This window comes from Poecilia latipinna, unplaced genomic scaffold (assembly GCF_001443285.1).
Source record: "Poecilia latipinna isolate Pla-1442-1.1 unplaced genomic scaffold, P_latipinna-1.0 Scaffold967, whole genome shotgun sequence".
In the NCBI taxonomy this organism is placed as follows: Eukaryota; Metazoa; Chordata; class Actinopteri; order Cyprinodontiformes; family Poeciliidae; genus Poecilia; species Poecilia latipinna.
This window is the reverse complement of record NW_015113583.1, coordinates 87,492-98,924: the sequence shown is the minus strand read 5'-3', so window position 1 is coordinate 98,924 and position 11,433 is coordinate 87,492. Positions and strand designations below refer to the sequence as shown.

At 40.1% G+C, this 11,433-nt stretch overlaps 1 protein-coding gene and 1 long non-coding RNA gene across 2 annotated transcripts in view; one reads left to right on the top strand and one right to left on the bottom strand.

Moving 5' to 3' along the window:
- Positions 1-10,071, top strand: part of papss1 (3'-phosphoadenosine 5'-phosphosulfate synthase 1) — a 19,166-nt gene extending 9,095 nt beyond the window's left edge. The window contains exons 8-12 of the mRNA XM_015049945.1: positions 1,852-2,057; positions 6,119-6,254; positions 6,334-6,602; positions 7,992-8,221; positions 9,327-10,071. Of these exons, the coding sequence (XP_014905431.1) occupies positions 1,852-2,057; positions 6,119-6,254; positions 6,334-6,602; positions 7,992-8,221; positions 9,327-9,465 (980 nt within the window). The 3' untranslated portion in view covers positions 9,466-10,071. The remainder of the gene's footprint in view (positions 1-1,851; positions 2,058-6,118; positions 6,255-6,333; positions 6,603-7,991; positions 8,222-9,326) is intronic.
- Positions 717-7,903, bottom strand: LOC106958171 (uncharacterized). Its single transcript, XR_001427105.1, has 3 exons — positions 7,892-7,903; positions 3,224-3,226; positions 717-1,392 (listed from the first exon to the last, which is right to left on the bottom strand). It is a non-coding gene; the product is annotated as an uncharacterized LOC106958171 (long non-coding RNA).
- Positions 10,072-11,433: the final 1,362 nt, after the last annotated feature.

Here is an 11,433-nt window from a genome sequence, read left to right as displayed (position 1 = left end):
CACATAATTGTTTTTTTTAGTTGTTTTTTTTTTTTTTTTTTTTTTTTTTTGTTTTGTCACCTTTTGGGGGGGGGGGGGGAGACGACGACACTTTTGGATAGATTTTTACCCAGAATGCAAATGGAAAAAACCGTGAGTGAAACGGTGACTGACGAGTATATAATCCATTGAGGGAAAGAAAGTTTCACATTTGCTCAAAAGCCCCCTGGTGGTTGAAGAAAAATCCACATATAAACCGGAAAATACAATATATGAAAAAAAACACTGAATGCTCTCTGGTATGAGCAGGCGGGCCGGATCCGGCATTGTTCAGGGGGCCGGACCAAATGACGTGGCGGGCCGGATCCGGCCCGCGGGCCGTAGTTTGGGGACCCCTGTTTTAAAGTCTTTGTTTCTGTTAATTATGATGATTTTTCACTTACAGGTCATGAAAACATGGCATTCAGAAACAGAACGTTACATCAGGAAAAATAATTAATGCAGAATGTGGACTTGATGAATAAATAATTAATATCTGTTGATTTACTGAATGTAAATGTTTTTACATTTAACTATCAACGTTATTTATTTGATGAATTATTTCCTCGTGAAATCAAATTGAAAAGTTTTTTACTTCTGGCTGACATTTATGCATGTATAAATAAGAAAAACAGCTCCGACTATTCAGACATCCTACTAAAAGATGTTGAAAACTTCATGCTTTCAGTTTTTTTTAGTTCTGAAAGTTTCATATATAGTAGAAAATAAATGTCTTTTATTAATACAATATTCTGTATTCCATATAAAAACTAGTGTTGAACAGTAAAAACAGCTTTAGGCCTTCAGGCAGAAGACCAGGTGGGTCTCTGAAACAAACCGTTTGACCGTAAAAAAATAAACCGAAAACTTTACAAAACTGATTTAACAATAAGATTCTTTAGCTTTTGGTTGAAATTACTTCATTTTCAATGAGGCTGAAAATTAAAAGAAACGTCTAGTGAAGGTTGGGTTCCAGAAGTTCAATAATTCATGATGGTTTTTCCTTCGGAGTAAAAGGTTTTCGATATAAAAATGACTCCCAGAGGCAGTTTGAGGCATGTTGCTGCTTTCAATTTGAACTCGGAAGTTGAGATTTCCGAGTTCGAAGGTGGAGAAATCGACTGGAACATTGGTTCTTAAAACGCAGAAAGTTTAGGATCTGCTCATATCTGCCTGGCAAATGGTGAACAGGTGTTTGCCAACTAAGGATTGAATGCAGAACCTCTGGCTCCGTTAGTGGGATCCAGAAGAAAAAGTTAAAAAAATGAAAAGCACTCTGTCCTTTTAGGCAATCAGAGCTGTTTGGTTCAAAGATCCAACTGAGAATATGATTTCATGCATTGTTTCTGAGATCAGCACCACAAACTACAGAATCTCTTATGTGCACAAATGAAATGCATTTAGATACTAGATTTACAGGAGTCTCAGCTGGAAGGATTCCACATTCACTTCGCAAAATGGAGACGGAAAACTTCAGGAACAATGCAAGTGGGCGGAGCCAAGGCACGCCGTGATCGGTCAGGAGTTTGTTGTCGTGTTTTATGCAGAAATGCGCTCAAACAACAACATTGATATTTCCATATTTCCCTTGAACTATTTTCTTTTTTTTTTGTTTCTGCGGGCGTTGTGAATGCTGAATGTTTTTATACGACGTGGTGAGAGGTTATGTACATTTTTACAGTTCTTCACTAATTAACTCAAAGTTCCTCTGTTCTTCTGGATTGCAACGTCGTCGTGAATCAGATAGTAACAGATTCCCACCTCTGCTATGCAAACTAAAACATATTTAGACTTTGTCCTGTATCTAATTTTAATGTCCTTCTCCTCCACTAGGTGGCGTGATTAACCTGTCGGTGCCCATCGTGCTGCCGGTGTCCACGGCGGATAAGGAGCGTCTGGACGGCGTGACGGCCATGGCGCTGGTCTATAGCGGCCGACGCGTCGCCATCCTCCGTAACCCGGAGTTTTACCAGCACCGGAAGGAGGAGCGCTGCGCCCGGCAGTGGGGCACCACCTGCAAAGACCACCCCTACATCAAGGTGAGCGTCGCGGAGCCGCTTCTGTACGTCAGCAGAACGAGACCAGGCTTGTTTACGCACTGCTAGGAAAATGACCAGAGCTGGCAGTTACCTTTACTGAATTACTTTTACTTTAGTAATTTTGTTATGAAGTATTTTTACTCTTTATTGAGCAAAACTTCTGGATTTTCTACACAGTGAATGAAAAACAAACTTGTTTTAACCAAAAACTCACCGGACACAGACACACACCTGCAGTTTTCCTTAAAGTTTCTTACGTTTTTTTATTGAATGAAACTCATTTGGAAAATGAGTTTCCAAATGACATAACATAAAATAACATGTTATTTTATGTTATTTATATGAATTATTGTCATTTTGTCCTTAAAGTGCCCAAATTTTCACTTCACATTTTGTTCCATCTGATGTAATTTTTAAATATTAAATGACTGATAATTTGATCAGTTACTCTAAAAATACTCTTTCTTACATGGCCACATTTTACTTGAGTAAAAATGCTGAAGCGTTGAAGCAGGAACATCTTTTGGGAACTTTGTCCACCTCTGAAAAATCACTATTAAGGAAACATTCGAGGCAGAATCAAGTCGGAGGCGAACTCTGAATGTTTGTTTCAAGGTTTTACTTGATTAAGGAAAAGGCAACGAGCTACAGCTGGTAAATCAGCGACCTCCTAACCAACCCACTGATGCTCTCACTATTTCTCCTTCTTCACATGTTAACACATAAATTAGTCGCTGATCGTTTCAACTCTGGAAAAACCTCAAAACAAAACATCTTCATCTTCTGCACCCAAATCTCCCCTCATGATGGGAAAGCAGCCCAGGAAGCTTTTCTCATACCATGAAGTGTTGTGTGTCAGCAACATGTTCATTATTCTAAATCCAAACCATTCTGACTAGAAATGTAAAGTACAAGATGAGCAAATCAATGTAATTAATAAATGCTAAAAGGTTATTGGAGCAAGAAAGCAAACGAGTAAATTAATATTTTGTGAAGAATTATAAAGTAAACACTAGATAAGTAAAACAAACATGATGCAGTGAGTAAATATGACGATAAAATAACGTTTTTGATGCGGTTTGTGCTGACTGTTATGGACAGCCTGGATTCATTGGCGTGTCAGAAACAAACAGTGAGATCCTGAAAACGTTCAGTGGAGGAGCCACATGCTTACTGATCTGATCACACGACGCCTCTGCTGCCGACGGCCGTCAGACGGTTACATGGAACTGGAACCGCTCCGGATGAAAGCCTCTTCACACGCTGACCGAGAAGCGAGAGCCGTAAATCCATTTCTGAGGCGAGTTATAAAGGATTCATCGGCTTCTTGAATTCTTGGATTTGTATATTATAAAAAGGCTCGTCATGGTAGATCAGGCCATCTTAACCAGTCGGTCTCCATCGACTTTGTTCATTAATGAAATGATGGTTTTATTCTACTTTGTGGTATTTATTTAAAAAATACACAGATGATTAATTTCTGCATTTTAAATTTAGAATCACTGGATTCACACAAACTTTATTCTTTTAGCTCTGGGTGGATCAGTAACTCGCTGCCCTTTGACTCCTAAGAGTCAGAGTGCTTTGCTCTCTTCTCTGACGGAAAAACTGAACATCTGGAGAAATGGAGGTTTACTCACTACTTAAGAACTTCGTTTTGATCCACCCGTCTTCTGCAGGTGTTAAATCTGGAATCTGATGTGATCTCCACCCTCAAAACAAAAAAAAAAAAATGTTTGGGAATGTAGTTTCCATTTCTCTTCAAATGCGTCTGTTTTTGTGTTTTTATCCAGCTGTTTTCTTGCACAAGTTTTTCTGACACCTGCTTTGTGAACAGAAACACAGAACTTATTTTGCCGCTTTGGGCTGCTGAATTTTTTGCGGTTTGACGGAATCCAAAGGATTTAAGCCACACTAAAGCAGCAGCCGGAGACTTTCAGTGAAGATTCATGTTTTTGTTTAGAGATGAACAGGATGCAGGTGGAAACAGTCCAAACTCTTCAGGTTCCTCCCTAGTTGTGAGGGAAAAATTAGGAAAGTTTTCTGTTAAATGTCAGCCGTCCGTCTGTCCGTTCGGTTCTTTCTGTCTGGGTTTCAGCAGATTCTGTAGTTGAAGACAGACTGCTGTAAAACTGCAGTTAAGTATTCACACCCCTGGCAGATTTAGTTTATTTTACTGATTTGAAAGTTATGCAGCTACCTCTGAAGGATAAGAAAACAATATAAAAGCTTTTCTTATATTTCTCATATCATACAGGTGACATATTATGCAAAAGATTTTGAGAAAGAAAAATTTTGTGCAAAAAAATGTAATAAACATGTTTTGTGTAGCCCATAGAGCTATTTTAACATGTTCCTATAAAATGTTAAAAATTAACTATTCCCCTTGAAATTGCTTTGTTTTGTTTATTAATTTCAGTTGTGGACCATTGTTTACTGGTTTGCAGTGACTTTACTTCCAGTAACTGACTGGTTGACTTTTGATGTTTGAGTCAGAGCCGCAGAGAAACCGCCCCGATATTTCAACTCCTTAACTTTTAACTTTCATCTTATTCCCACCATCGCCATGGTGAAATGTGGCTCATGTGTTGAATGATGGAGGGGGCGGGGGGGCAGGGGCGGCGGCTACACGTGTCCTAAATTGGGACCATGACTCTCCACTGTCGACACCTGACGCCTCAACGCCGTTGCCACACACGCCTAACCTGGTGTGTGTGTGTGTTCAGCCTGCTCTGATTAAGGCCTCCCTCGTTAAACTGTGTGTGTGTGTGTGTGTGTGTGTGTGTGTGTGTGTGTGTGTGTTTACATGACTATACGTCTCTCTGGCTGCACCGGAGCCTGTCTGTCAGCGGCGCCCTTTACTGTGCCGCATTGTTTCTGTCTGCTGCAAACGAGCCGCTCCATTCAGACGCAGCTAATCCACTTTTTCCTGTTTACCTGTCCGTCAGGCAGCCCCCCCGCCCCCTCCCCCCTGACAGGAAGCCGCGGTGTGTTCGGGTCGGGTCGGTCTGTGTGCTGTGTGACGTTCGTTCACGGTTCATGTGAGCCTCTTCTCCACATATGGGTCGAGTTTTTCAAGCCACCTCTGGACAAATTGGATCAGTTAGCGTGTGGAGCGGAAAAATGTAAATTTCTCACACGACTTTCCTTTTGATCAAATCGTGGCGACGCCTCTGCTGCTGACAGCATTCAGATTTAAACCCACTTTAAAGCAGAAACTGCAGCCAGGCCGTTCTTTGGTTTTGTTTTTTAAATATGAATATCAAAGGCTGTTTAAATGATGAATTACATGTTCATGGAATAAGTGACACAAATGTTTTTCTTTTTCTTTAATGCTCAGATTCATCAGTTTCTTGCAGTAAATCTGGCTGGGTCTCCTAAGGACTGCAGGAGGGAGGCCAGAGATATCGCCTGAAACAAAATCAGCCTGAGCGACTTGGATCATTGTTTGATTCTCCGGGGAGAAAGTTTCTTTCTCTAGCAAACATGGGAACGTTTGTCACTTAATTGTGAAAAACAGCAGATTTTATCATCCCAATGTTCGGGAAATGTGGTGAAAAAACCACTTAAACCTTTTTATACAATATTAGAATTACAGTAAAAATTAATAACATTTTTTAAATAAGAAAATAAATGTTTTATCCATAAAAATGATCATTTAGTAAATGATTGATCATTTGCATCTAGAATATTTCTGACATAAGCATGAAAAGCTCAGGACTTCCTGCTTTGTGGATTAAACAGTTAATAATTGGAGAGCAAAAGGTTCTTACTCAGTTTGTTTTTTATGGATTTTGAACCAGTTGAAGCTGAAACTGTGGAAAATCTTTACAAAGGTTTTATTTTCTGTTTTAAATGGAAAATGTTTATATTTTTTGTACGGTTTGGTTTAGTTACTGCTCAGTGTGTTCTTTCTACAAATTGCCTTTTTTAACTACAGTTAACGATTCATTGATAACTAAATTAGTTGATTCAATAAGTGATTAATCACAATAAGTGCGATTGATTGTTCCAGCCCTGATTGAGACCTGACTGTGGTGACTGATCTGTCGTGTTTCCAGATGGTGATGGAAAGTGGCGACTGGCTGGTTGGCGGAGACCTGCAGGTTCTGGACCGGATCTACTGGAACGACGGACTGGACCAGTACCGGCTGACGCCCAACGAGCTCAAACAGAAGTTTAAAGAAATGAACGCAGGTAGCCGTCCCGCCTGCCAGCTCCACTTCCTGGTTCTGGTTTCCTCCCACCAAACCAGTCCTCTCCTCTCCATGTGCAGACGCGGTGTTCGCCTTCCAGCTCCGGAACCCGGTCCATAACGGCCACGCCCTGCTCATGCAGGACACCCAGAAGCGGCTGGTGGAGCGTGGCTACCGCCGGCCCGTCCTGCTGCTCCACCCGCTGGGAGGCTGGACCAAAGACGACGACGTGCCGCTGCCGTGGCGGATGAAGCAGCACGCCGCCGTGCTGGAGGAGCGCGTGCTGGATCCGGACTCCACCATCGTTGCCATTTTCCCGTCTCCCATGATGTACGCCGGACCGACTGAGGTAACGCAGATCCAGGCGGCGCTGAGCTTTCTGTAAACACAGATAAAAATCCTCGCTGCTGCTCTGAATGATGAGCGTTGAGGCCGTCTCATCCCGGCTGACTGACCGAACAGGAAAGGGAACCAGCAGCTGGGCCGAGTCGCTCTGCTCAGCCGCTGGAAACTTTTCATTCATTCATGGAAGCAGCCGATCATTGGGAACAGACTGAGGGCTGTTGGACATCAGGGATTCAGTTAAATTGGTTTGGCGCCGTAAAAAGTTTTATTTTTTCTTTTAGGTCCAGGTGCAAGCCTAACGTTAGCGTTTAGCTGTTAAAAGCGAGATTATTTCTTCTCTGGTTTTCATATTTACGGGATGGCCCTGAAGCAGACAGGAGCTGCTTTCTTAAAACACTTCAAGGTGGCTGAAAGTGGCTGTTTTATCTGCATCTGTTTACTGCAGATTGTTTGTTTGACCACTTTAGCCTTTTTATGCAACATTAAAGATGAAACTAAACAAATAATTCAATTTGTTTTTAAAAAAAAACAACATATTTTATTGCCTAAAATGAAATGACAGCATTCCTTTAGTGAAAGTTTGATCATTTGTAGCAAACAAAGCATCTGCATCTAAAAATCCTTCGACATGAGAAAAGCTCAGACATTTCTGCTCAGCTGATCATCAGCAGATAATCCCAGATCAGCAAAACGCTGATCTGGGATTATTTTTTCATTTAACCAGTTAATAACTGGACAGCAACAGATGGTGCAGGATTTGAACCAGGTGACGTGTTTTAGCTTAATTACTGCTCTGAGTTTTTTTTTTAATAGGAAATTGCCTTTTTTGAGTCTCTAGTTAACGATTAATCAATTACTAAATGAGCTTATTTGAGGAATTGATTACTCTGATTAGTTTAAATCTGCCATGTTCAACAGAATAAGCCTATTCTGTTGAGGTTTCAATCTTTTTGCTGTCATAGGAGAGAAAAGTATCAGATTTCCTGCATTCCCTGAACCTAACACACGTCTTGTTCTAAACTACCGTTTTAAAATCCTTCCAGACTTTTAATCTGCTCCCTGCTGGATTATTAGTGTCTCTTCTCCCGTTTTCAACATCTTCCAGCTCCATTTTGTTGCTGCTTCTGATTGGCCGGCGCTCAGAGACTCTTTGTGGGTTTATGGCTGAAATGTTGGAACGAAACATTCAACAAACAAAAACATTCATTAAAGTAGCAGCTTCATATTGAAGTTTTCAATTATTTAACTTTTCATCCAGACACCTGCTGCAGGTTTTCAGATCCTTTTTAACACCAGAAACTCCAAAATGAGAGAAAACACTCAGATGGCCTGCAGGCTTTTTATGGAAAAAGCCTGAGAACAGTTTGTGAACCGACGTTCTTCGTTCCCGCAGGTGCAGTGGCATTGTCGAGCCCGAATGGTCGCCGGCGCCAACTTCTACATCGTGGGTCGCGACCCCGCAGGCATGCCCCACCCAGCCACGGGGAAGGACCTGTACGAGCCGAGCCACGGAGCCAAGGTCCTCACCATGGCACCGGGCCTCGTCTCCCTGGAGATCGTTCCCTTCAAGGTCGCTGCGTACAACAAGGTCAAAGGAGCCATGGACTTCTACGAGCCCAAGAAGTAAGCTCACGCCGTTCGGTCCCGACTCTTCGGTCTGGTTGTCACGGTAATGGGAAACAGGAAGTACTCACTCAGGGTCAATTTGGAAGCTTGTTTGGACGTTTAATCCCGTTTAGGCCAAGCAGTCTAAACAGAAATTATATTCTATAAATGCGTTGTGTGTTTGTAGAAAGGCTCCTGTTCTCCTGGTACTTTTGTCTCTGGGAAACGCTGAGCCAAAAATAACACCAGTTGTTTTCTTTTCCTCAGAGCTAAAATGTTTTAAGCTTTGATGTTGCTCAGAATCACACAGACCTGCCGCTGATTAAAGTCTGTGTCTGCGCAGCACAAATGATTTTTAGCTCCAGTCACGCCGTTTATTTTGTTTTCCTCTGTGATGAAGGCTGCGTGAGCGAAGCTGCATTCACAGACGAAGATTCAGGTTGGTCAGATTAGTCGAGTTTTCCATGATGCAAAGTCGGGACTTTAATCCTAATCCAACAGTTGATCGGAAGTATAGTAGTCCTGCTTCACATATTCTCATATTTTAATCTAGTTTCTTCCTTCACATGAGAGAAAAGCTCAATTTAATGTCAAATTTTCTTTTCTCTCGTTCTTCCTTAAACTGGATGATGAAAGTCTTTAGTCTGGTGTTTTGGTCTCGGCTAGTTTATTTTGTTTACAGATAATTCATAATTAATTTAATTTGCTGTTTCTGGTGTTTTATTTATTTTTAGATTTCAAATGTTCCAGCTCCAATGATAAATGTTCATCAGAATTTCACGTTTGATCTTTGACTGTGTTCTTGCATTATTATTATTATTATTATTATTATATATTGGAAATGATCTCAAAACAACGCTCTCGTTTGTCTCAATAACTTCAGCCACAGTTGATGAAGTTGTTTTTGTGACAGGCTAATTTTTCATGCATAGCATTGTTTTAACATGCATATAAAAAACAAACTTCATTCTGAAGGAGTGGCAGATTTTATTTTTCTGTTGGGAAGTCAGGAAACCCTGATGTTTGTAATAAAATAAAACGATTTCTATTAAAGCAGTCAAACTCTTTCTGAGTCACGCCTCCTAACTCGTTCCCTCTGCTTCGGTGTCTTTCTGTCCTGCAGCCATCAGGATTATGATTTCATCTCTGGCACGCGCATGCGGAGGATGGCGCGCGAAGGGGAGAACCCCCCCGACGGCTTCATGGCCCTGAAAGCCTGGGCCGTTCTCAAGGAGTACTACCAGTCCCTGGAGAAGGCCTAACCGGAAAACCAGGAAACGCCAGATCTTATGCTGCCTGACATGAGAAACGCCGGGACCTCAGTTTTAGGAAGAAACTTCATTTTATCCGTCTCACTTCCTGCCATGAAAGTTGCTTTTAGTCCTGTTACATTTGTGTTTTTAGCCGTGTGCTTCATTTACTCTTTAGTAGATTTCTCCTTTTCCACTGAACATTCAGATTAACGTGTAATAAAGTAGATTATCTGCAGATCTAAAGATGGCGACAGCTCGGTGCTGTTGATCAGTACCTGAATGCGTTTGGAGCGGTTCTGTTCTGGAAGCCGCAGTAAAAGTCGAGTGCCTTGGTCTTTCACATAATGTCACGTTGGGATCACCGATTCTTTGTATTGCTACACAGAAAAGCTCCTAAACTGTTAACTCAGTATTTTCCTTGAAATATATTTATTCTCGTTTTAACCGGATTGTGCATGGTAGTCATTGTACTTTAAGTTTTTTACATCCTTTCATTTTCTTTTCTACCTCCAGCTGCTCGTCTTTTCCTTGTGGTAAATCATTTTTAATATTTCGGTTAGGATCACGTTTGTTATCTTCCCTGTCCAATAAATCATTTTTAGAGAAAAAAAATCAGTCTACTCTCCTTTTTGTTTGTTTTTGTTTTGAGGAGATGCCATAAATGTAAGGCCTTTTCTTAACGAACACCAGAGGGCGTAAGTGGCAGCGCAATGCGGTTACTGAAGCACCCGACAGTGGATGGAGAGCATCGTCTGGTTTGATGCTTGCTGGTTGTCGTATCAACGCTCTGTTTATTGTCCAGTTGTATTATCTCCACTCTGATAAAAAGCAGCTTTATGCAAACTGAATTATTTCCATGCTTCCTGCTAATCTGCAAACAATGTTTGACCGTTGCTTTACTTTTTGTAGCAATAATTAAATTTCAAATAACATTCAGTTTGATTTGCTTAAGCCTTGTGATTTTTATTTTTTTTATTTTGTATCCTTTATTAACTTAATATAGACAGTTTGTCACATTACAGTCACAAGCTTCACCGTTTTCAATAGGATTTTATATGAAAAACCAACAAAGTGTTTGTTTTATCTGAAGAGGTCTCTCTTAGCGGATGGACCTGATGTACTTTTGGGTATTTTTTAGAGCAACTAAACCGCAAATCAACCTTTTTGCATTTTAACTGTATAAATTGATCTCTAAGGCTGCTGTCTTTATGTTGAGTTGAGTTTGACTTTATTGAAAGTACTGCACTAAAAGAATAAAAGTTGTACACAAAGAAAATACATTTAAAACGACAATAGTAAAGTATATTTACACATTCAAAGGAGTGGGCAGAAGTATAAACTTATTTTAAAAGCCACTCCTCTTCCATCTACAGTATCATCCAATAAATTACTGTTAACTTGGTTTTAACTCTCAGTATTTACTGTATCTGTAACCAATACAGTGCAGTCATAATGTCTAGCAAGAATAACTGTAAAATGTTAGTTTTTCCTGAATCAATACACCATAACATGGTAATATTGAAATATTAAATGGCAATAACATTGCAGTAATAACAGTAATAATGTCTCATATTGACATGCAGTGATGAGCATCTTCTTCAATTATGTTTTATATTTGGACATAATTTTTATGCTTAAATCATTCCACAGCTTCATCTCAAACTGGTATACAAAAACTTTTTCTTTTGATTCTGAATTTTAGATTTTTAATTCACATTTTCCCTTAAATTATAAAGTCCTTATTTTAAGAAGAGCTTTTGAATGTTTCCCGGTAATTAATTATTTTTTTTTACTTTAAACTGTAATTCCACTATATCAACAAATTTTAACAGTGTTTCTCTACAAATTTTGACATTTTAATATAAATTAGATGAATTCTGTGATTTATTTTCTTTTATTATTGTTCTTTTTTGTGAAATATTTATTGGCATTTTAACAAACTTCAACAGCGCAAATCAACTTCCTGGAATTCTGCGA